This window comes from Oenanthe melanoleuca, chromosome 6 (genome assembly GCF_029582105.1).
Source record: "Oenanthe melanoleuca isolate GR-GAL-2019-014 chromosome 6, OMel1.0, whole genome shotgun sequence".
Classification (NCBI taxonomy): Eukaryota; Metazoa; Chordata; class Aves; order Passeriformes; family Muscicapidae; genus Oenanthe; species Oenanthe melanoleuca.
In genome coordinates, this window is record NC_079340.1 from 23,566,448 (window position 1) to 23,591,974 (window position 25,527).

Genomic DNA, 25,527 nt, shown 5'->3' on the forward strand with positions numbered 1-25,527 from the left:
TAACCAATTATTGTAACTATTCTTTTATCTTCGTGGCTGAACTCCTTTTTTGCTCTAGCCTGGAGGGTTGGGGCAGGAGGACTGGAGACTGCTGAAAGACAGCAATAAAGAACACAGAACTGCACTGACAGGAAGTTTCAAAATTCAAGGTGCCCATGGGATCTGAACTTGCTCCTTTCCCATTTAGAGGTAAGTATAAAGATACAAATCTTTGCTAGGCATATCTTATCCCCACAGGATCAACTTACTCTCAAAGTAAACCAAACTGCATTTCTTTGACAAACAGATTTCCAGTACTTTGTCTCGTAATTCTCTGTGTGGCTCCATGCCTCACTGGCTGCTCATTGATGAATTCCCACTTTGAATAATGAATTAGCAACTCCTATTTATGGTGTTCATCACTGGAATACACAAGTATACATAGATCCAAAACAGTAACAGCTTTTAATCATGTAGCCAACATTTAACTTTGTAATTTATTAATTTGAATGTAAAGCTTCATTTCCCAGGCAGGTTGTGTAAAATGCATGTCCTCGTGGGTCCAAATTTACAATCCAAAAATTTCAGAACAAGAATACTCAGAACTCATTTATCTGTATTTCTATTTTTATGAAGTCATCTAAGAAGTTGTAAGAGGAAATAAGATTCCAGGAAAAATATGATACAAATTAAAACAAGGAGACCATCATTGCCCCATAGGCCTTGGAGAGAAAAATGACAAGACATGCAAAGCAATATGCATGAAAAGAGAGGCAGAAGAATATAAAGATATCAGTACTAATAGAAGAGTAGCTTTTTCTAAGTCCCACTCCAGCATCTATCCATTTACTCCCCCGTACACAGCCATAGAGTTCTTCTCCAATAGCTTCCATAGAGCTTTCAATAACTAGCATTACAAAAAAACATGGAGCTTATGTCCTACACAGGGAGTTGAATTATACCCAATTTACAAAGTTGGGAAACTGGGGTATGAAGCAACCTCATCTCTTCTCTCACACAAGCAGAGGGTAGGGACTGAAGGTAAAGCTGTTCCTTTGTTCCCTCACCAGAAAAGCAATCACAGTACATTTTGCTAGAATAGAAAATTGAGATTCTTAGGTAATTTTGTTCTCAGGTGCTGCATTTCTATGGAAACTTACCTTTTGAAGGTAACATAAAAATACCGACTGCTTTTAAAAATTCCGTTTTCCTTACCTACCTTTTACTGCCGTAACTGTTGCCATGGAAACTGGAACTGGCCATGAAGCAGTTCTACAACATGAATTCTCACTTGTCAGTTTTACATTAAAATGCCACCTTCTAAGTCCTTTAATAAACCAGTAATAATTGTGTTGCCTAACGAGTTTTCAGATTAAACAAAACAAGAAAGCATGCTTTCACTGAATGCTCTGCACAATATTTCATAGGTGTGGTCTAAGAATTTTAACAGCATGCATGATATGACTCTGTTGGTTAAGGATATGATCTTTAAACAGAGAGACAGTTTATTTGCAGTAAAAGCCCTAGTGTGTGTAGTTCAACTTACATAAAGGTGACTTATACCAACATGGGTATGTCTAGACTGCTGTCACAGAAGCACACTGTAGAGATACTGAGTGAATGGGTAAAGCAGCCCACAGTGAGCCCTGTGCTCCCACAGCTCCTCAAGGTACTGCTGTGCAGGCATATGCATGTATTCCCTGTCGGTGCAAGGGGGAATGCTCTCAACCAGAGTGAATATTAACCTGGGGCTGGGTGGCTACTGTGGAAAAAAGAAAGCAGGAAAGCTTAAGACACATCTATTCTGTACAGATAGTCAGAATCTGTGTAACTTAAATCTAGGCTCCTCCATTAATTTTAGCTTAACCTTTCACTCTTGTAACAACTACAGGCTCCCTTGTGTTTATTCATCTTACTTCCCTGAGACAACTCATCTGAGAAAAATCCCTTTTTCCTGTTCTTGGGGAACAAACACCATCAGAACACACCCTCCATCACAAGAGTCGAGCACTCCCAGCAAGGATCAACTTCCAGGGACAGGTTCTTTGCAGAATAACTTACCTGTGTTTCCTGAGAAGTTCCTTCCACCTCATCTCCAAGGCTTTGCAGTTGTTCAGTACTTTTGAAAAGCAACAGGAGCAGGACTGATGCAGATACAAGTGTCCACCCTTTCTACCTCCAAGCATAGAAAACCAGTAGACAGGGATTTTAGGCAAACTTTACACAAAGAAACACATCTAGAACACAGTAAGTGCAGCCTCAGAGTTGGATGCAATAGAATTTGCAAGTGTAATTATACAAACTGCAAAGCCTGAAGATGTAATCCTATTTTGGTATGAATTTATTTTAAAGAGATCCTAAAGAGCCACATGATCTCCAAACTCTCTTTTTCTCCCTGAACTCATCTAGCCCACACACTCAGCTGTCATCCTCAGGAGAACCAGGGTCTTTCTTCTAACTTGAGAGGAGATCACCTTTCCCACTGAGCTAGCACTGTTCCTTTAACCCTTTCCCAGCAAAATAAACTTCTTCTAACACAGAACATTTCAAGAAAATGGCCAAGACAGTCTTTTAAATTAGATGCCATGCTCTCCCTTATGGTCTGAAAACACCTTGTACTTTCCTTTAAAATATCCTCAAATTTATGCCAAAAAGCAACTTAACCATATGTATACTGCTTGATTGTGGGCAAATCCTGAAGTGAATTTGAATTTAGGAATCAATATTCCAAGCTACTTCTTACATAGATAGCCTTGTTTTTAAGCATCACTTCAAACTGATCAACAATCAGAGCATGAATTTAAAAAGCAAATCTCCCCAGTGGCCAACCAGATCTTCTTATAGGCATAAATTAAAGTTTCAATTCCCCTCAATACCACTTCACTCAGAATCTGCCTTCTTTCTCTGATTTACAGAGATATTCAGGGCGTGGGGAGGGAGTGGGGAACAAACACTCTAAAATTCTTCCTTAATCCTCTTCTATTTCCTTCTGCACAGGTACATCCCTCCAGCACCTGTTCAGGGCCCATCTTAAGATCTGACTAGAAGGTACCTGACTCAGAGCAGAGCAGCAATGATAAGTAGGGAAATCTGCAAGGAAACCAACTATTGGGTCCTGCAGCATGTAGGGAATACACAGCAAATGAATGATTCATACATAGTTCTCTGCTATGAACAAACTTACCACCTCTTTAAGGCCAGAGTTTTCCACGGGCCTCTGAATGCAAATGCCAAATATTTTGTCATGCCTTTCTCTTAGCCTGTATCTCACTGCAGCCAGGGCTTGGAGTGAGGCAGAAAATATAACAAACCAGAGAGCTGGCACACATGGGGCTACTCACTGGCTTTCCTCATGCACATGGTTTATTTTTCCCTGCTATGTCAATCCTTATAGGGCTTTACCATTACAGCTGCCTCCTGGGAGTCTGCTATTGCAACTATTACAGGGAAGGTGCAGAGGAAAGAAGGACAAATTCAATCTTTTGTACTCTTTTCAAGTTAAAGGTCTCATCTCCACACCATAAATTAAACAGATTAATTAAACTGACAAGCCCCTGCAGCAGCAAGGACTCTCTAATGATAAATATTGAACAACCTTTGCTTCTTAACTGTTGCACATATCAGAGTTATAATTATTCCGGATCTAACAACTTGCATGGGAACCTTCTTTAGTCAAATGTTCTTTTATCTATGCCTTGTGCTCTTCTGCAAGCACAGATATGGGCTGTATTTTACCACAAAAGTGACAAAGAATAAAAGACACAAAAAGCAGCAGGCAGAGGAAATTACAGTGGGTCTCAATGGCTTCTGTATTTTCTTTCCCAAAGCATCTAAATTATGTTTTACCATTTGACATGTAGGAAGCAACTGAAACAGTGAAACAGTAGCTGATTTTGAGAATTCAGGTCTGAAAAGAAACCACAAGCATCATTAGCACAGATGGGAATGCAGAGGAATGCAGACATGCTTGACAACCAGTGGGCAAGGCTGCAGGATAGGGAAGGGATGCAGGACCCCCTTCCTCAATATCACTTTACAGAGAATGGTCAGGATTGCTATAGTAGTGGCAAAATCCAGATTGAGGAATACATATTCACAGATGTACCAGCACTACCAGGAAGGACAAGCAAATCCTTCTGTTTATGTGTTCTTTCTCTAGATGCCACAAAGTTCACATAAAAAGAAAGATCTGCAGCTATTGCCATATGAAAGCTTGCAAGATCAGTCTTCAAGCCAGAAGAATATCTCCTGAGATGACAACTGCTGTAAACAGTGATCTTTAACACTGACTTTTCTTTAGGACCACTGGATGCAGATGTGAGTATGGTCAATGTCTCATCCTACTCCAAGGAAAGAGCACAGTTTCTTTTCCAGTTCCCCTGCTAGATCAGAATGTCCAGAATCAGTTTGATACCACTTTCACTAGGAATAGCAAAGAAGTCAGCACGAATATTAAAGCAAGTATTAGAACAATTTCTCTGAAGCTGGACAAAAATAGCATTTGGAGAATCAAAAGGCTCTTTTTTATCCACTGTCCAGATCATACCAGCTAATGACAGCTTCTCACAGTATCTCAACCTCTCTTTCTTATCTTTTCTCTTTAAAATACCATAAAATATCCTTCCATAGTACTGACAACATCACTGTTACTCTCCAGTAGTTCCAAGACACGGTGCATCACCACTTCAGCCAGAGAGGGGTTGTAGCTCTGCCGAACACAACTCAGGATATGAAGGAAATGGCAGCCTTTTTCAGCATCTGCAGAAAAAAGAAAAATGCAGCCATGCATGGAAGAAATATTTCAGTTTAACTGTCTCTTTTGAACTATCCTAATACAGATCAATCATGAAAAAACCCAGAGCCCTAGATACTGAAATTGACATGTGTATAATCAGAAGAAAGTGATCCTGTCTGCGCATATAATTCTCCAATCATCAACTGTTCCCAGTGACTTTTCTGGAAAGTGTCAGGGCTGTAACAGTAGTAATGAGGGTGAAAGATAACTCAGTCTTGCCAACTCTTAACATACAAGGCTCAGTACAACTTGATAAGGAGTTTAATAATGTAAGGGTACCTCCACTGTCCATCTGTGCAGGCCATCCAGCTTTTGCAACTTCAGAAGGAACCAAATGAAAGTCATTTTACTGAGATCCAGCTTCACAACTCTGACAGCACAGTAGGGAGATGCGTGGCCAGGGCCTGTAACCGCCGGCCCAACGCTGGCATCTTGTGGAAAAACTGCTGCACTGCAACTGCATTCACCTCGCAATGTTACCCCATCCCTGCCCTGCAGACCATTCACATAATTACGGGAGCAGAAAGTCACAGAACCATCACTATCAGATTTTATCTCCTTTTAAGTGGAATTGGCCCTGATACCTACAAGAGAACAGAAGTTTAAAATAACCTCCTTGCTGGGGGCAAGAACAGAGGTCCTTCATGGCTGCACATGCCTATTCTGTGCCAGGTGGAGCTTTGTTTGAAGCTGTCCCAGTCATCATTTCCTCCAACACATACTGTAACCTACTAATCATCAGTGCTGCAAGCTCCCAATCCCCCAAGTGCTGAAGTCCACAACATATTTCTCTGCAGCAGCTGACAATGGAAAACAGACATAAATCAGATATCAGCACAAATTATTTTCCTTCTCTTTAGCTCACATGATCCAAGGCAAGTTTGATAAGGGTACTGAGAAAGTGCCATGGGCCAGGGAGGGCCCTATATTTTGTTGTGGGCTTTTTTTTTTTTTTTCTTTTTTTTTTTTTTGTTTGTTTGCTTGTTTTTTAGTTAATTCTCTACTCTAGAATCTGCTGAGCCCCAGAGCTGCCTTAGAACCTGCTGAGAAAAGTCACTGGTAGATAGTGGTAAATAAATAGTTCAGCCTAATTCTGACTAAGCTGTGAATCAGGCAGAAATACTTCCTGGAATACATGAATGGAAATATCCAGCATGGAAAAAAGACCTTTGTAGCCAATAGCTAAAAAAGGGGCCACCACCCTGGCAGAGATAACTGCAGAGAACAGAACAATGCCTCTACCTGGTCACAGTGACTGTTGTTGCAAACAAAATGAGTAGCTGCACTATGCATTTGTCAGAGGTTTGTCATAAGAAGGTCGAATTGCCCATCCCTGATCTAGAGTAATTTAAATCTCAACGAATTACATTAATGGCTCAAGTGTTACCTAACAGCACAATGTGTATTTTTTCCCCTAGATGCTGGTAGAAAATGGCACTTTGGGGTAGCTGCAGGTCTGTACAATGATTAAGTAACCCCAAAACACTCCTGTCTCTCTTTCACTGACATCCTGGGTTCTTGTTTTTGTCCAGCACCTGAGGGAAGCCAGGCTGATTAAGTGTCCTGCCTGACAACCAACATCAGAGGGAACAGAGTTACAGAACAACTACCATTTGCCCACTGCAGACATCTCACACAGGGGACATTCTGACATATTAAATTAAACTTCAAGTAGTTCTGGCTTTTGTCCTCTCTACCATTAGCTTGATCTAAGCCTAAAATTTATAAAACAGAGAAGCAGAGCAAATGTACAGAACAACGAAACAAACAAACCAAAACCCAAATCCATTTTGCAGTTCAGTCTGGAGTCAAAATGTGCTATCTGACTATATTATCTGACTATATGAACCCACAGTGGTCTCTCATGATTGCATTTAAGAGCAGGAATTATAAGTGGAGCCAAGGTCTAGGATTGTCATGTAGGCACATTACAGATCAGGGCTTGTGCAGCTCTGAGTAGGCATGTATGATTTTTTTTTTTTTTAATTTTTACAATAGTTTCAGACAGCTGGGTTGGGCCCGAGAATGTGTCACAACTACAGCAATGGGGCAAGGCGTTGCCTGGAAAACTGGCAGAGGAGTAACTCATTGGAGAGAAGAGTTTGATTTATCATAAATCATCCTTCTTGTCATGGAAGATTACTGTTACGCTTGGAGGAGAACGGGCAGGAATTTCTTGCAAGAAGCAAGCAAAAGCCCGAGAGGTGGACGGCCGTATCCCTGTTTTCTCCCGGGAGCCGGGCGGGCGCTGGGAGCGCGCTCCCGCCAGCAGAGGGGGCCGGCAGCCGCGCCGAGCTCCGCGCTCCTGCAGCATCCACCCACAGCAACACCGCCTGCCCTGCTGCTTCCCATCGGAGCTTCTTGGCTTTGCTTCTACTGCCAACGAGCAGCGCATTGAAACGCTCCTTCTGGAAACCAGCAAACGGACACTGACCTGGAAGCTGTCCTCTCTGCAGCGGGAAACTAAGCAGGGGGAAAGCTTCAAGGAGAACAAGGAGATGGAAAACAGTAGCTAATCTTAAACTGCTTATTATGGAAAACATGGCTTTGAGGACTCTTCAAAGTATTTTCTGTGACTGATCTACAAATTACTCTCTGCTGTTGACTTTCCTGACCGAAAGAACTTCCCAACTTCTCACGGATCACAGAGTACTTTACCAGTGTGACAATGTACAAGAAGGGAACAAACAGGAGGCAGTCACTCAGTGCCTCTGCCAACTGTACAGAGGTTCTGGTCTTGATAGTAGAACAGTTATATATATATATATAAAAAGCAGGCTACCAGGAGAACTAGCTGATGTATAAAATGAGCAAAGCAATTATTTGACTCTTAGAGAAATGATGTTTGTGTCTGTTAATTGGATAAAAGACAATAAAACAATGTGATACAATAATTTGTTGCACTGAAACACCCTCAGGCAAACAAGCCCATATTAACCTGCATGCCCAGTAGTAACCTCTTCTCCCAAGACCTTGTCTACAATTGTACCACTTCTTAAGAGACACAGTTAAAACTCAAAAAAGATATTGCCTCACTTAAATTTTTTTTCACTGCAGGATAACCATCATGCTCCAGGTCCTACAAGTGCTACTGTAGTTATGATAGTATAGGGATATGAGCAATTTAAGATTTTATGCCTTATGTTCCAGTCAGTAATTTATTCTGTACGAAAACACATTCCATCCCACAAATAGCTGCACTCTGGCAGCAAGAGATCCCTGCTGACACATTCTATTCCACGAACTTAAAGACACTCTGTAGCAATGTACCTGTGTAATTAGCACACACTCAAGTCAAGCACAAGTTATCACACCGGCAAAAAGACACAATAGTTTGATGGACAGCGATAACTCAGAAGCCACCTGAGGCACATTATCTGAAAAGAAATAGACTTTGTTCTACTGAAATCCTTAACTACAAAGAAAAGCCACCTGAGCTTGAAATCTTCAGACAATATCCTACTGACTTAAGCAAGTTTTATTGTTGACTTAAAGGAGGCGGGGATTTCACCTTTCTGCATGGTCACTTTGTGTCAACTCCCCTGTAGAAACTGAACCAGCAAGATTTGCTACTTCTCCAGAGTGCAAAGCAACACCTTCTAGGTGGTGACCTGACTTCATGACATTTGGTTCCTCCCAAAATCCAAGTATTCTCAAAAGATACAGATCTAAGATAATGGCTGCTTATTTCAGGTTGGAGAGATTTGCTTCCTGCTGGGCACACCTGCTCTTTTTCTCTCCAGGCTCACAGGAAGCTGCTGCTGCACTCCTGTTTTTAGCTGTACTGATTAGCTACACCAGCAGCAGCTCAGGTTCAAGGGTGAGGACAAGCAGCATATCCAATCCAGCAACAGGAGGAGATAGTGTCATCACTTTACCAGCACCAGCTCATCAGAGCTTGATCACTCTGCTACTTACGCCTGGGTTTTCGACAGTCTTCTTTAATCACGTCAAGGGTCATTTTAAACAGCTCCTTATCATGGTCAGTCACCTGAAGAAAAAAGAAGAAACTGGCCTTGTTGTTGAAAAACAAACCAATGCCATGGTGTATTCTAAGCTAACATTGTTATAGTTACACTCTGCATTTTATGCTGCCTCCAAGACTAATAATGAACATCCAATCTTCAGATAATATTTTTACTTCTATTAGCAGCACCCAAGAGTTAGGTGAAGTACATGATACAACTAAGTTTGATCCAAAGGAGGGTGACTGACTCAGCAGAACAGCAAGCTTAAACCCACTTTGATAAGAAGAACTGTCCTAGGCCCCAGGTTTCAGTGAGCTCGGCTGGATCAGAGCAGTTTGGCAGCCCAGTGAACACAGACAGAACTTCAAACAACTCAGTGGGTGACACAGAGGTACAACCAACAGTGAAGTAGGCTGAAGAAAAGACTTCTGAGTAAACTGAGAGCACCTGGAGGTCCAGCTTCTCTTTCTGAAACATTTCTACTATTTCCATAATATTTTTACTGATTATAAAAGTCAAACTTGCCACCAAACTTGTTTGCAACCACAGCTCAGCTCCTTACATAATATAAGTCCTTGGAACTGCTAGGTTTCTGGAAAATAACTCCTTTTTCTTGTAGCATCTTTATAGCTTCCTTAAAAACACTGTGAATCCTTTTGGAACTGGAGTTACTTTTTGACTTCACCTGGATGGGAAGAAAGGAATGAAGCAGATGGTGAGAAATGTCAGCCCAACCAAAGTTACAGCAAAAGCTCCAGATACTTTCAAGAAGAAGACAACTTCAGCTCCTCTTTAACATGAATTCTGTTACACATTTTTCTTCATTTAGAAATTCACAAATCATATCTCTTATGTATGAAATAACCAGTATCTCTGAGTTTAAATGACACCAAAACACCAGAAGGTTGTACCATTCTTAAGGAACCACAGCCTCTAAACTGCCTTCTTTGTGATTAGCAGCTATTTGGTACTGAGAAGCCTTTTTTCGGAATATACTTGTGATGCTTGAAGATCATTTGACTTTTTTGTTAATCAAGCTTTGTTCACTTTCAGAGCTTTCCTGGTAATAAGGGTAGGACGATAGGAAAACCAGTATTTTGAAAGGTGATCTTCAGGAGGAATCCAAGTGCGGAGGGCAGGGTTCCCATCTCCTGATTTCAGGGAAAGGAGAAAACTGACAAAACCAGTATTTGTTTCTTGCTCCCTTTGTTTCCAAATTTTTTCCAACATTCTGGTAATGCTCTCCACAGCCAAATGAAGTGAAAGGATAAAGAGAATGCAAGAAACTAAGATAAGTATACAAAATAAGGAAACGAAGAATACAGTTTTGAGGGTAGGTGGGAAATCAGTTTCTTATAAAAGGAGAACAATGTGCCTGGAAATCCATAACTGAGGTTATTTAGAACACAGGGTTCTGTGTTTGGGATATATCTAACAGAGTAGAAGGAAGGAAGGGGAGGGGAAAAAATCCACAGAAAAACAGGGTTTGTTTGGAAGTAGAACAGAGCTAGGAGAGTGGAATGACAGCTAGGGAAGTAGAAGGAAATAATTAGTTGTGGAGAAGGGAAAGTATGGGTAGATAAGAGCAAGACTATGATTTACTCTTCTCCATCTGTCCTACTGTGTCCTTCAACCTCCCATTTATCTACACAGAGTGCTTCAGCTCCCCAATTGCTGTTTTCTCATCTGTTGGGAGCAGACTGTGCTCCTTGTGGTTTTCTATGAGAAGGGAGCTAAACTGCTTCCCACAAACCACCGTGTGATAACTAGAACCACACCAGAGCAATAAGAGCAAGATTTGCCAAGCCATTCCTTCAACTATCACCATAAATGCTCCCACCCTGTTATGAACAAAATATCACATATCCTACTTCACCCACCAGAAGCAGCTCAGAAGCCTCGGTTGTGAAGCAGGCAATGATCGTGAACTAGAAAAAATGTACACGAATATGCAAAATGGACACCACAGGAGCAAAGGAATAATATCTTTCCACAAAACATTCATTCAATCCATTTGCAGTTCTCAAGTGACACTTCAACAGCCTGGAAGCTGATGTACTTAACTGGGAATAGTTTGGGGATCCAAAAGGGATATTGGTGTTAGCATACATCACAAGTTTCTCCCTCCTGTCCTCCAGATAACCTTCAGGATTTCAGCAGGACATAATCACACCTCTCTCTCTGTTCCACAACAGCTAACTCTCTTTTTCCTCTCAAATCACCAGTAAGATTAATTGTCAAATACTTTAAGTAATTAACACAGAACAATGGTTCTTATTCTCAGTTCAGTTTTCTCTGTTTCAGACTGAAGGATCCAGTGCCTGAACCTTGTCTATCCTCCTGCCCACCACAGCCATCAATCTGGATAACAACAGACTCTACTTCTAATTACAAACCTGGCCATACATCTGGACACCATTCCAGCTACAGCATTAATACCACTATGGTATTTCTCTTCATTGTGCTGCTTCTGATGGACTGAAGAAACAAACATAAAATGCAGCAGGAAGGATTAAGTGAAAAGTGGATATTTGCTCACAGAAAAGCACATTCTCATGGCCATATGTAAAATGAAGAGACTGCTCTCATTCAAATGCAGTAATAAATCCTCAAGAATGTAAGAAATTGCTAGCAAAGCAACCAATTCAAGACTCTGATCAATTTTTAATGTGAGAGCAAACATTTGGGGAGAAAAAAAAAATAAAAATATTTCCAAAGAAGCACAATAATTATTCAGTTTGGCTTACCACTGAAATCCTGTCAGAAAAAGGAGATAATTAAGAACAGACTCTGTGTGAACTGACACACGGCTCAGCCTGGATGGATACTGAAACAGAATCACTAAGAATGCAAGTCAAGGCACTGACAGAGTGAAAGCAGCGAGACCTTATTATAAGTAAGCAGCTGTTACATATCAGCACTCTCTCATATGTGCTACAGAATCCACAGAAAAAGGCTTCACGGCAGAAGCACTGTTTCTGAAAAACAAATTAGGGCTCCTGCCCACTTTAATAATACCACAATATTAACACAAAAATATTATATATCATTGGTGTTTAATAGTACCATAAAATGACAGGAAAAATTTAGGGTTTTCTCCTAGTGTGCTCTAGAACATGCTTCCTCCTCTCCATTCCTCTGGGTAAAACAGCAATTAAGTTTCTTTGTCAACACAGTCTAAAATGGCTTAGTCTGCTCTTTTAGTCCACCCAAAGTAACTTCAGCATCTCATCCCACAAATTCACAAGTCAATAGTATTTCTTCCCAATACCTCTCACTATGTTCACACCTCCTTTTGCAAAGTGCCCCCTTGTGCATGCCTTCATTTCAGGGTGCACCATTACAGGTTCTCTGAAGCAGTAACAACAGAGTCTTCCCCCTCTTTTCCAAATAAATTAGGCTGTACATCCCAACATAGAAGCATTCAAGAATCAGTCATCCCTTTTGCAAAACACGTCATGTATGTGTGTGTGTGTAACCTGAGACAGAACCAACTATTAAATAATAATTTTACTATCATTACCCTCACCCCCAAGACTGGCCAAGGGCTCTGTAGTAAAGCAAACAGAAGAATCTATGTATCCAGAATTAAGTTGGTATACTTTAATCAATATATTCCATCTAATAGGCCTCACACAGATTAGTGGGCTGGTGCTGTGCAACCAGTCATTCTCAGATCTTTAAAACAAGACAAATTCTCTGTACAATCAATAATAGGTCAAAGAAATGAAGTGGTACAGGAATTAGTGAGTCTGTTCAAAACACTGGAACTGTGTAACCTTTGACTCATCATGAATCACACCCTGATGGTGTTAAAGCTTCCTGGTATACACATGTGATTCTACTCATGGAATCACCCTTTGCAGTTTCTCATGTAATGTTTAATCCTGGGCTTAGGCAGGTGGCAATTTTAGTAATAGTGATCCTGGACATGTCAGTCCTGAAGTCCTATAATAAGCTTTGCAATATACATATTTAAAACAGTGGTTTAGCTTCCTCAAGAGGCAGAAAGACAAGGACACTGCATCAAGAATTTATAATGAACTGTATTACACCTAGAGTACAATGTACAGGGTAGACACAGACAGTGTGAACAATACTGTAAAACTTCCTGCTTTAACTACTTCCCGTTGGTGACCTTGAGATAATATTCAAATCAAGAGCAGCACAAACTGCACACTCTGGAAAGCACAACTCACGTTACATGTCCAAGCCAGTGACATTCACAAACTGGAATGGCAGCACTAAAATAGCACACACTATAGCTTATGCATAGCAGAAGGGCAGAAATATTGTTAATCTAGACTGGCTGGTTTAAAGCACTTAATTCAGTTGAGAAATTGGATGGATCCACTTAACGTGTAGCTTTCTTTAAAAAAAGAACCAAAGGCTTATCCATTTGCTAACATAATTGCCTAAGTCCAGCAAATACACTCTGGAGGTTCTCTAAGCACAAAATTAGTTTTTATTGTTTTACTTGTGGTCTTCCTTCTAGTACCTACCCCTCCAGCCCACTTGTTTTAAAGGACAGGGAAAAGGCCACACCTTAGGAATAAATGGGGCACTGGTTATGCAAATTAAAGCTCCAGTGGCTTTAAAAGTCATAAAAGATTTGTTAACTTTTAACTATTTTAAAAAGTAGTTAAAATCTCTTCCTCATCATCTGTAGACTATAAAATTAAATTCTCCCTAGTATATATCTGAGAAGAGGAAATCATTTCAGTTCTGCCAGGTGCATCTGCTAGAGGGAAATTTATTCTGGAAAGGCAGCAGACTGCACTGCCAGGGAGGGATCAGGACTGGAATGAGGTATTTCAGGGCATGTATGGGATGTGGACAGGGCTTAGCTACACAGTAATGCTGAAAAGCAACACAGAGATGCTGCCTACCTCAAACTATCCCAGCTGACTCCTTCTACCTTTACCCTCTGCTCCACTCTACTAAAGTGACTCCACAGCAACTCATCATGTCCTTGGAGAAAATATTCCATGGGGAGTATTCCCACTATGATGAACATAAAAATATTCCCTCCCACTACTATGAACACTGTGCAAGTACTTTAAAAGTTGGGAAAGAGATGAAGGGGTGTAACACCTCTTCTAGGACTACAGGGAAAGGAAGAGAAAGGAAACAAATAGTTTAACAGCAACTGGTACTCTAGAACACTGGAATCAGGATAAAAAAATTACCTATACATCCAAATAGCTCATCCTTTTACATGCAGGAAAAGTGCGAGAAGTGAACAAGTGTGTATATCGTGTCATGGCCTAATTAGCTGAGTTGGCTCTGTAGCTCCTGCCTTGCCAAATAGGCCCAAAATAACATTGTTTTACATCAGCAGCACCATTTATCCTCTTGGTTTGAGGGCAGTGCAAAACAAAAGACTACTGAAGAGAAAAGAAAGGAAGAGGGACAGAAATCAGATCTATTACATTTACTTTTGTGGACTGAACTCGGTACTTGACCCTTAGCCAATTATGAAAAGTGACACCTTCTAGAGATGGAGTAGAGGAACAAGGAAATACATTTCCAGAGCATTACTAGGCACTCCTCTTAAGGCACTCATGTCACTTGACAACTGCAGGTCCTTTCTTATGCAAGCACAGATAACCTTCTTTGCAAGAAATGAGTAAATGACAATAGGGAGAACTGCAATTTCTAAATAAGCATCTGTGCACCCAAATTCCTGGGACATATGCTCACATCCTTGCATCAGCGTGAGGAGCAGCTATTAATTATTATGATAGCTCTTTATGACTGCTGACAACACTGTTGCTACATTATTTTTCTTGTTTTGGGGTTCTTTAGTTGGTTTTTTGGTTGGTTAGTACTTTGTTTGGGCTGAGTTTTCTTGGTTTTTTTTTCAGTCTATGTTTGTTCTGCATCAGTTCCTACTTTAAATGGCTTTGTAAATTATTTATCTTGGTCTTTCTATAAATGCTGAAATGTTTAAGTTTCCAGTATTGAATACAATGGCCACTCCTTCCTCTAATGTAAAGTGTTTGGGAACTTCAAATACTGTTCCAGCTAGTTTAGAAAGTACCAGGTGCTATGCTGGATAACCTACAAGCAAACTTTTCTGTCTAAAATGAGAATAGCTCCTGTTAGTGCTAATATCCATGTTCGTTTCAAGGCAAGCCAGAAAAAAATGCCTTAAATAAAAAACAAACAAACAAACAAAAAACCAAACAAAAATACCCCAAAACCAGAATCCCAACCCACCTATCAAGAACAGCTAGCAGCAGCAGTTCAACAAGGCCAACAAGAAAAAAGCTACTTTTCATTATTATTTAACCTCATCTGCAGGAGACTGGTTTTTGTTTTATCTTGTTTGAGGTTCTTAAGAATTAAACAAACATTAGAAGTCAACACAACATAGCACTTAACATTACAGTGCACATCAAAATCAGGGTGAAAATGACTGCCAGGGATTTATTTCTGAACAGAAAACCAAAAAGTAAGCAAATGAATCACAGCTCTCCAGCTTAAGTTTCAATTGCCATTGCTTTCATGGTAAAAAGATGTAACTCTAAGCTTTGCAGAAATTTATCACTTCATACCAGTTGAGAATCTGCTTTGTAATTTAGCCAACTGCAGAGTAATATAAAGCCATTTTACAAAATGAGCTTTGTTCTGTTTCCCATTCTGCAGCTGATCAAGAAGTTACTAATTCATTGGAAAGTTTCTTAATAATTTGGTTACATGCAACTTCCTGTAAAGTGATTTCAATTTAATCCCAACTTCTCATACTTTCAATCATGGCCTTTCACAATTAGGGACTTCCAATGTGAGAAGCAAGTAGCAGGGAGCACTGTTCATCCACTCATCATAACTTCCTCTTGAAAGCTGCATCTCTTTAATTAATTGAATTAATATCTTGAGCTTCAAATGAGAAACAAGACAAAGATTTTGTGCTCCCTTCCCCTGATCAGATTCAGGATCTCAAACCTCTGTCCCAAATAACTCAAGCACCTTAAAGAGATCTCTTTTTCTGACACTGCTACTAATTACAAACCTAAATAAAGTAGTGACTGTTGCAGGCTGTAAGATTGTTCAGACCTTATACAATATTACCTCTAGTTACAGACTGTTCTTACATTACTTTTTTCAGCCAGTTTTATATGTCCAAAGCAACAAGATTTCCTCAAGATCTGTAAATAATTAATGCATAAAGCTAAGCACTAGAGGTTTTTGAATCCTCTGAAGACACCAGTCTCTTATCTGTTTATGCTTTAAAAAAGTACACTTTATTATTTCCCCCCACTAAAATCTTGGAACATACAGGTGCTTTCACTCACCTCCTGACAGCTGGGGCTGGGTAGATGCACACCAGCCAGAGACACCAGAGAATCAACTGTCTCCAACTCCTGCTGGTAAAAGGTCTGAATTTTGTTTTCTAATAGAAAGCCTTGCACTTTCTCATGCAGCGTATGGATTGAGAAATTCTGACCCTCCAGGCCACTACAAGGATACACAGTACATGTCAAAAGGCAAGAAATGGATTTTAGAACAATTACATAAAGTCAGTCCACTAGACTGGTTCTAAAGGTCCAAAGGATGTTTTACCATCCTTAAAGAATTAGAATTTAAATTCTTAACTAAAACAGAAGATTTTTATAAGCATAAACATTCAATTGTTCTTCTTCAATCATTTGCTATTACAGTTTTGTTAATCTACAGTCTCTGAAACAACCCTATATGCACCAGGCCTCCCAATAAGCATGCAGCTACCCTGAAACTGAGCACAGGAGTGGGTGTTTGACTCAGTTTATTGAGATTATGTATTTGTGAGTTGACAATGACAAGGGCACAAGAGCATTTCAGTGGAATAGCTCCTTAACCTTACACATAAAACAGCATCAGGCAAGGATACTCCTCCACCCTCTCTGCTGACCTCAGCCCCAAATCTTGCTCTAAATCCCATCTTTTTTCCCCTAGATGAAAGATGTCTGTATACAGTATTTTACTTTCTTCCTAATATTCACTTTAGATCTGCATTATATTTCTTTCCTCAGATTATGAACAGGTATCTCATCTGCATGGATCACCAATTATTTGGGAATAAAGCAGACTGCTACTGTATATTAATGCAGTCTAATTCACAGTCAGGCCCTGCTCTATTTTTTTCCAGAGTTATTATAACAACAAGTAAACAACCATAATAACCCACATTTTGCCCCAGGAGCAGTTCTGGATACTGCATTTACCTGTGTATTTCCTCAGGGCCCTTGAAAGGTTTATCATAAACTTCTCTATAGAGACAGGGGAGCTCCAGCATTCTTGAAATCTGGACATCACACACGGGATCATCCACTTTATCTGGAGAGGCAATGAGAACACGCAGACGTGGCCAGGACTGCCATACAATTTTTTAAGCAAGCAGACCTGAGGCAGCACAACAGAGCTTCACAGCCAGTATTAAATTGGCAGAATTTGTTCACTGTGGTTTTTATAAAAACAAACCACAAAGGCCAATCCTTCTTTTACAGTTTACAAGGAGGTAAAATGGCCTGTTGTGGTGCATTACAGATTATGCTTTGGTCTGACAACTTATTTAACCAGAATTTATGATCTCTATTTTACCTTTCAGCAGCCTTTATCCATTAAATGAAGTTAACACATAGTAAGGAGCTTTATTTAGGCCAAAGTGAAAGCAATTTAGAGGCTATTTGAATTGCATAGCTCTCTTTGGTATTATTACCAACCCGTGAATGGGTCGTATAAATTCATAAATCTATCTGGAAAGGAGGGCTGAACTCCTGTGCAAATTTAAGCTATAGCTGAAAAGTCTAGACTTTTTATCTGACTTACACGGGGTGTTTAAAAGACAGGCTTTTCTTCACTAAAGAAATAATTCCAGTGTTATCTCTGAAAGATCTCACTGGAGAAAACCAACTCTTACACAACAGCACAGACACGGAACTGAGAAGTTACATAACTGGAAGTTCCCAGAGCACAAGATGTGGGCTGCAGAGCCCTGCTGCTCAAAGAGCTGTCAGACACAGAGGCAGCACCTGCATGCAGATCTGTGCCTGAGGAACACTTCTCCCTCATCCTGCAGAGCCAGGAAGCTTAGGAGAAGGCAGGCTTCAGTGGGACACTGACCACATGCTGCAGCCTGCCCATGGAATGGATTGTAGAGGCTGTAACAAACAGCAGCCAAATCTGTGCCCTCAGTGCCCTTGGTGAAGTGGGACACACAAGGTCATCAGCTCCCTTCCCATGGGCTTTGGCTGCTCTACTTCAACACAGTGAAATCTGAAGAACAAATCACTCTTGCAGACATCCAGTCACAGTATCTGCACAGTATTCTTGTATGCAGGCTAATCAGCTTTTACAGTTTTTCCAGAAATGCCTTGTTTACAGGCAATCTAATCTCACACATTACATAGCCTATCTTCTAACCTTATGCTGCTACAATTGAAATAAAGAAATACAGATTAAAATCCTTAAAAAAAGGAGATGCCAGACAATAAAGTGGAAAATATTTGCTTAGTTACATACAGCTCAGATATTTTCACAGATTCAGACATCTTAGTTACCTATATCACAGATTCATAACACTCACAAAAACAAGAAGCCTGAATTTCTCTTTGCTGCCTATAGGTTCGGATTTGACCTCTGACCCTGACAACATCTCCAATCTCCAGCTTGGTTTTTTGCCTTATTGTTTCTTGGAGCTTCTTCATCTGTTCAAACACACTGAGACTGCTGGGTGTGCTTGGATGACCTGCAAGAAGTGAGGGAAAGGGAGTCAGGCACTAAAGTCAATGAATTAATTGTCCTTTTGCATTTATCCACCTAAGCACCACAGGAATCATATTACTAAAAAAGGGTAAGGTCCCAGCCACCATGTGTCCTGGGTAGCAAAACTTCTGGGTGACAAAGTTAGGCTACTGTATTATATTTATTTAAATTGTTCACCTGGGGAAAATATAAAAGGGGGAATATACTCATTTACCACTGAAAATGTCACAGATGGGTTGCAAAATGGAAATATAAATTTGAAATAGTTTTTGTCATTTTTTGATTTTGTCATGCTAAGATGTTTGAGAGGGGAAAAGTCAGCTGAGCTTCTTATATAAAAGAAGAATGAGTCATCTGAGGTAGGGCCAAAGCATTCATGTGATGCAATTTGATGTCTATGCTGAGGTGAATGCAACTCGACAGAATTTCACGTTTACATAACACAACTTTGTAGGACAGTAAATCCTTCATAACTTAAAACCTGATTAATGCTCCAAGTATCCCTGATGACAATTACAAAAGACTGGAAGAAAGTTTCTTGTGTCCCCTAAGAGCTTTCCTTAGCAGGTACAAATGAATGATTTGCCATTCTTAGCATAGTGTCCATCCAAGCACTACTGATGTATGTGTAAAATAAGAATACAAGGCTGAGAAGCATTCTTGGCCCTCATTCTATTTCAAGCAGTATTTCATGCAATTCCTTTTAATGCATCTGAGTTCCTAATTTAAGTTCCTCAAAACTGAAAACTGATTTGATTGCATCTCATGTCTTTTTTTTGTTTTGTTTTTTTTTTTTTTTTTGAGAGCTGTGCCAGATCATCACCTCTCCAAAGTGTGAGCTGTCTTTTACATTCCAGTTGAGACCATTTGTACCACCTGTCATATGATTGTTAAATACAAATATGAATTATCTGCCTGTATAAATGGGCTTGTTCCATAGACACCAGAGTTTTTAACTTTCACATCAAGCTTTCCTTTCTCCATTCTATTAATATGTATCCCTAACACCAGTAAGATTTATTTCAGTAGACTTGATCAGCTCCATATTAGGGCTGTTAATCCACTACATGGGCTTCCAAGAAGACCCAAAGTAGAAAGAATTTTGTACTTTGATCTACAAGAAACAGTGGGAGAAAAAGCAAAGAGACAGCCAGACACTAGTGAGTTGCTCTGTTAGTGAGTGCAATAATACATTCATGTCAAATGCACAATTACTGCACATTTAGGATTTGCCTAAATTGTAAAAGACTGCTGGCATCCTCCCACTGTGTTTGAAACTACTGCTGACAGTGTCTGTATGAGCAGGAGTATATGAATAAAAAGAAAGCAAGGATAAATCCTGCAACCATAATCACAAGGGCAGGTCAATGGACTGACTTTGGAAACAAGTTGTGGCACATTTCCAGCCTAGTTCCTTACCAGATGAAGTCACAGAAAGAACCTTAACAGGCAAATTCTCTGAACAATGTGACAGCATAGAACTGAAATATCATATTACTAAAATAAGGAAAAGGCAGGGACAGGACATAATGTAATGGTTTTATTGGCATCACCCTTGAACACAACACAAAAACTAATAGAAAATTTCCAAAATGGCCCAGGCAATATGATGTGGTTTAAAATTAAAAAAAAAACAAAAAAAAATTAAACAGTTGAATTTGCTCTTCTGCAAGTTGATCAGTTACTGAATTATTTAAGACAGACATGAGTAAAAACATACAGTCAAAAGAGGACTTATTAATTTGATAAATTACCTGATAAAGGTGTTTTTGCTACCATGGGATTTTTCCAGCAGACACAATTTATAACTCCAGTACTATCATCCACTGCAAAAAAAATTGCAAGAATTACAGACTAGGAAAGCAGGCAGTCATGTTCCAAGAAGCAAAGATACATAAATATGTAGGGAGATAACTGCCAAGGATATCTCATTCCAACTGGTTTGGAAGGTAGAGTGGGTGTCCAAACTCTACGTAAAAATCTGAAGTAATCTCCACAGTTGTTTCAGACATGGAAGTAGCTCAGCACCAGATGTGCAGATGTGCATAGTCAGTGAAGTAACAGGTATATTCTCAAAGAAAGATCATACACTAATTTAAATTATGAAGTTTCGACACATATTGAATACTAAGGGGTTTCAATCTCGTTGACAAGGTCAGGAGAAGAATCAGTGTTGAAGGCTGAAGTCAGACAAATTAAAACAGGAAACCAGGCACAAACCACAGAAGCATTACTGTTATGCTGAGAAAACAGCACTTTAATATTTGGGGATACAACCATGTGAACAAACCAAGAGTGCAGCTACCTGCAGCTGCATTGGTTTCCATGCCAATATCATGCTCAAAGTCTGCTGGTCTTTCCAATATAAGATGATGTCCAGGCAGCAGAAAGGCAGCTCCTCTAGGCAGGAAGGGCAGAAGACAGCACATTGTGGTTCTGCTCTAAGCCAGGAAATCCCAACTCAAAGTGTAGGTGCTGGTGGCATGCATGCCACTTCCGCTGCTGAAGAGGCTCAGCACCTTCCCCTGAGCACAGAGCTGCTTTTCCTGTTTTGCCAGTGTCCAATGAAAATAAGTTTTACAATTTCTGCTCCAGGCACTGCATTGTCAATGGCAGCAGGAAAAGACAAAACTCAAAGGAAACTAAAATCTGTCAGAAGAATCAATTTTCTATCGATCAAGGGACTGTGCAACAAACACTCTAAATAGAAAGGAACTAAATGTCTGTCAAGGATCATCCAGCCAATGCACCTTGCTTCTTGAATGTAACATCTCCAAGACTGAGATTCCACTCCTCACAAATGGAAACCTGCAATTTTCTTCGGCTCCTTAAACCAGGTCCATGACTATAAAAGTAACAGCAATGTTTACCATGAAGGTACTGATTGGTACCTGCAGTCACTTCCTCTGTGGACCATAGCATCAAAGCAAAATACCTTTGCATGGCCTCATGTGTTTTAAAACAATCTCTCTGTTTCGGGGTCTAATTTAAAATCATTGTATTGCCTTCCTGTTTCCAAGCAGTTTAGCTGCACATTCCTAGTAGTAAACTTTACAGCACTTAAAAGATGCAGGCAATTCCGATTCCATCACAAAAGTATGCTCCTCTCTGCTATCTGTGTTTTGAGCTGCTGCGTCTGCAACTATTTCAGCAGCTTTAATTTTGTACCAGAGCACAGATAAAGATCTGCTGGTAGGATTTCCTCTCCTTGGTACAGACAGACAGCAACTATTTTAGTAGGAGTCAGAACCCTCATAAACCATGCCAAGCCATCCATGCAAGCCAGCAATGGCAACAAGAAGCAGGGCAGATGACATTTCACTCTTGCATTCCCACAGTTTCTAGATGTTCCTGCTTGCACCAACCAAGACAGATAGGCTTCCTAAGAAGGGCTTGGAAATGAATCAAATAAGACTGAAGGATTAGGAGGGAAGACTCCTCCTCCTCAATGTAACAGCTGAAAACAAAGTCCTGGACAGACTGACCTGTACTTGACCACACAAGGAATCTGGTAGCAGAGCAAGGTTCTGAAACAAAGTTTTGCAATTTCATAAATGAAAGCTTTAAGCAAGAAGACAAGTAACTCCTGAAGTGTAGATGAATGAGAACACTTGGAATTGTATTCTAATTAGACAAGAGAATGTTAATCTATTTTAAATGCACTCAAGGGGTTTACAAACTTTTGAAAACTTCCTGTGCTCCTTGTGCCACCCTTCCTCATCTCCTTGGGTTTAAACTTTTGTTTATTTGGGTTTTTTGTGGGTTTACTTTTCATTTGTTGGGGTGTTTTTTTTCCTGGCTTTTGTTTGTTTGGCTTTGGTTTCTTTGATTCTTGCTTAATTATTTGAGGGGTAGCTCAAAGCTACCAGTTAAATGAGGTAATTGTGTAAATTTTTATTTCTTTATGACAAAAAGGGTTTGGCTCTTGTCAGGCCTGCATGAACCTACTAAGATGCTGGTGATTTTTTTTTTTTTTTAAATTTGATTTTAAGTCAACTGCCTTTCAGACTTTCAAGTCAGTTTTGGAGTCCAAAGAAAACAACATGATGTTTGGTTTTGTTAAAAAGGAAAGGGGACATAAGAGGTTAGAAAGGTGCATTAGGTAAAATATGAGCTTGATCAAATCAAGCTCATATCAAAGCTTGTGTTTTAATTAGATATCTTTCTCCTAACTTATAATAATAGCAGCAAGAAAAAAATCAAATCAAAATGTCAAAATCAGATATCACACGGCATGTAATTTTTATTTTTTAAGCCAGGAAAAAGTAAACTTTTATACAATTATAATTTTGCCATCACTTCTGGCTGTGGAGTTTTCAAGAGAGAATCTAAGATGCTTTAAAGTGAGTGACGTATCTGAAGCAAACAGATAGGAAATGAGGGAGGAGGATCATGGCAGAGACACAAAGACATTTCAGTTCTCTATCGGAGGAAAAGTACAAAGGGGGAGTTGCTTTGTAAGTCACTTTTAAGCAGATGGAAAGTGAGCAAGTCCTGAGCAGTGTGTGGCACTCCAACTGATGTAACCCCTGTGACTCACCAGAGTCTGTTGAACTGAGAGATAGAAGTTGTTACTAGCAGGAAACTGTCTAAGAAGTTACAGTTTTGCACTGACAGAGTTGGCCTGCCTGAAAGGGAGGGCAGGCTGGGGAGGGGCACCCTGGCAGGTAGCCTGAAAACTCAAACCAGGAACTGCTGGAACAAAGAGTGGAGTTGGATGTGAAAGGACAGCAGGAAGCCAGGCTTGCTGTGAGCTGCACTTGAAGGTCGGCTGATCTAAGGCTTAATTCCACTACTCTGTAGTTTCCTTTTATTTCTATTCCTCCACTTTCTGCCCCAGTCAAACATTTTCAACAGGTTTAGTTGTTAAACTGAGAGCAGCATGGAAAACCCTTACCCATAGAATAGGTCTTGATCATTTAGATTCCGTATTCCTCTGTTCTCATGAAGTGATAAATGCATTTGCAGTCAATGTCACTCTGCAGCAGTTTGATGCTGGGGAATTCATCAGCTGTATCTTCACAGTACTCCTGAGGGTCAGGGAACTGCAGTTTTACAAGCAAGGGAATTGGGGAGGAGAGGCACTCTGTGACTCACCTCCACCAGGTGAAAACCCATGGCAGAGGAAGACACTGACCATAAGGGCTTCAACAGGATCTGTGCATTTGGCTCCCCATTCTTACTATGAGGAGACCTCCCTCCACCTTTTGGAACTTGCCACATCACCACTGCTCCACTCTGCCTTTTCTCCAGATGTAAAAGACAGCTGAACAAAATGACAGTCAGATGTTTCCATTTTCATAAAACTGAATTCTGGGAAAAGCAATACGGAAGAGAGAACTCCCAGCTGGTGTTGGCAAGGACTGGTATGCTTGAGTTCATTTGTTAAGACTCTTACTCTTGTGCATCTAAACACAAACATGCTCCTGACTGCTATTAGAAGCTGGCTTCAAGGTATGACAAGACATAAAAAAAGTCTGAAGGGACTTCTAAGGTTCAAATATAGAAGACATTTCCCTTTTGTTAAATATGTTTGCATCTGACCAAAGGGACTGCAAATAGGAGAGGATGGTGGCAGAGTCCAGTGACAAAGCAACAACCAAAATTAAGATTTGCTACATGACCTCACATGAATCAATTACTCTTTGTTAACCTTTTAATTCTCTATTTTTGAAGTGGAGATAAACAGTAGCTTCCCTACATTTGCCAAGTAATCTCAGCTGTAGATATACATTATATTAGGACAAGAGCACATTTGTTTCAAGAATACACAATGACCAAATAAGGAAACCTTTCAGATCCTACAGTAAGTGCAAGAAGAAAAACATTTTCCTTACCTCCATAATTATAAAAGGCATCTCGCTCCTTCATTTGAACCACTATCCCAACAACATCCACCTGTCTTATTGGATGTCCATTATAAAAGAATATACCTAGGCACAAAACATGCTGGATTAGTGTAATTATTTCTTTCAACACCCTACCCAACATAGTCACATTTGTCAGTTAAAAAAAAAAACCATACTTCCTTACATATTTAATATATCTTAAATTATACAGTGCCTGCACAAAAAAAATCCCCTGTATCACTGAAGACTAGGAACACTAAAAGGAGAAAGTATCAGCTGTACTTAGGATACCAAAAGCTTGCTTTTGTAGAGTGTCAGAATCTTATTAACCTCTTGTTTTCTTGCACATTTGGATCTGAAAAACAGTGTTTGCTGCAAGCATTAGGAGGTTTTTGTTTGTTTTGTTTTTTCATTTGAGTTTTTGTTTTGCTTTGTTGTTTGGTTTGGAGGTTTTTTTATATCTTCATAAGGCTTCAGAATAAATAATAGAACACAAAGGAAGCAGTTTGAGCTTCTCACAATGCAGCTGTTCCTGATTAAGGCAGAGCCTCCAAAAGGAAAATTCTGTCTTTCATTTCTAGAAGAACAGGAGCCATGGGGGCAGGGGGAGAGCAACAGCCCTCTCAGACTGCAGAGTACACTACTGCAGCCATTGTGGACTGCATCCTGAACTTCAGTTTCTGAAAACACATGTTCTAAAAACATCCCTTCAAAGCTATTTTTGTTCATCTATAAAGATAACTTAAATAACACTTAGAAACACGTCCAGGAAACAGTGAGAAATCACAGCCCAGTGGACTGTGACAGCACCGAGGTTGCCTCGCTCTGTAATCCCTTCCAAGAGAGTGACAAATGTTGTTAACAAACATTAATGTAAACATCATACACTGAGGCTTCACAGTCCACCAGCAGGAGGAAAATAGGGCAATAAGCTCTAATACCCTGGGCTGGCTAGTTTTCAGTGAATGTGTTTTCTTCAGTTTTCAAATACTGCTCTTTACTGAAATAAGCCATCTGGGATGTTCAATAACTGTCTTCTGAAAACTAGATAACTCAAGGGACTCAGAAGGGAACATTTGGCTCCATACACCGTGGCAAGTGTTATTCTTACAAAGGGAAACACAGCAGCAAGGGAGTCAGAAAAATGTTCTGTATAAAAAAAACCTTAAATCCAAAATCCAAAAATAAC

General features: G+C 40.0%; 1 protein-coding gene across 2 annotated transcripts in view; it reads right to left on the minus strand.

The window, feature by feature from the left end:
* Positions 1-425: 425 nt before the first annotated feature.
* The window catches only part of STN1 (STN1 subunit of CST complex), a 44,157-nt gene continuing 19,055 nt past the window's right edge, over positions 426-25,527 (minus strand). For both annotated transcript variants that reach the window (XM_056494360.1, XM_056494361.1), the window contains exons 3-10: positions 24,327-24,422; positions 20,244-20,315; positions 18,311-18,472; positions 16,950-17,061; positions 16,041-16,203; positions 9,305-9,427; positions 8,693-8,765; positions 426-4,737 (exon numbers count right to left, since the gene is read on the minus strand). In XM_056494360.1, the coding sequence (XP_056350335.1) occupies positions 4,580-4,737; positions 8,693-8,765; positions 9,305-9,427; positions 16,041-16,203; positions 16,950-17,061; positions 18,311-18,472; positions 20,244-20,315; positions 24,327-24,422 (959 nt within the window). In that variant the 3' untranslated portion in view covers positions 426-4,579. The remainder of the gene's footprint in view (positions 4,738-8,692; positions 8,766-9,304; positions 9,428-16,040; positions 16,204-16,949; positions 17,062-18,310; positions 18,473-20,243; positions 20,316-24,326; positions 24,423-25,527) is intronic.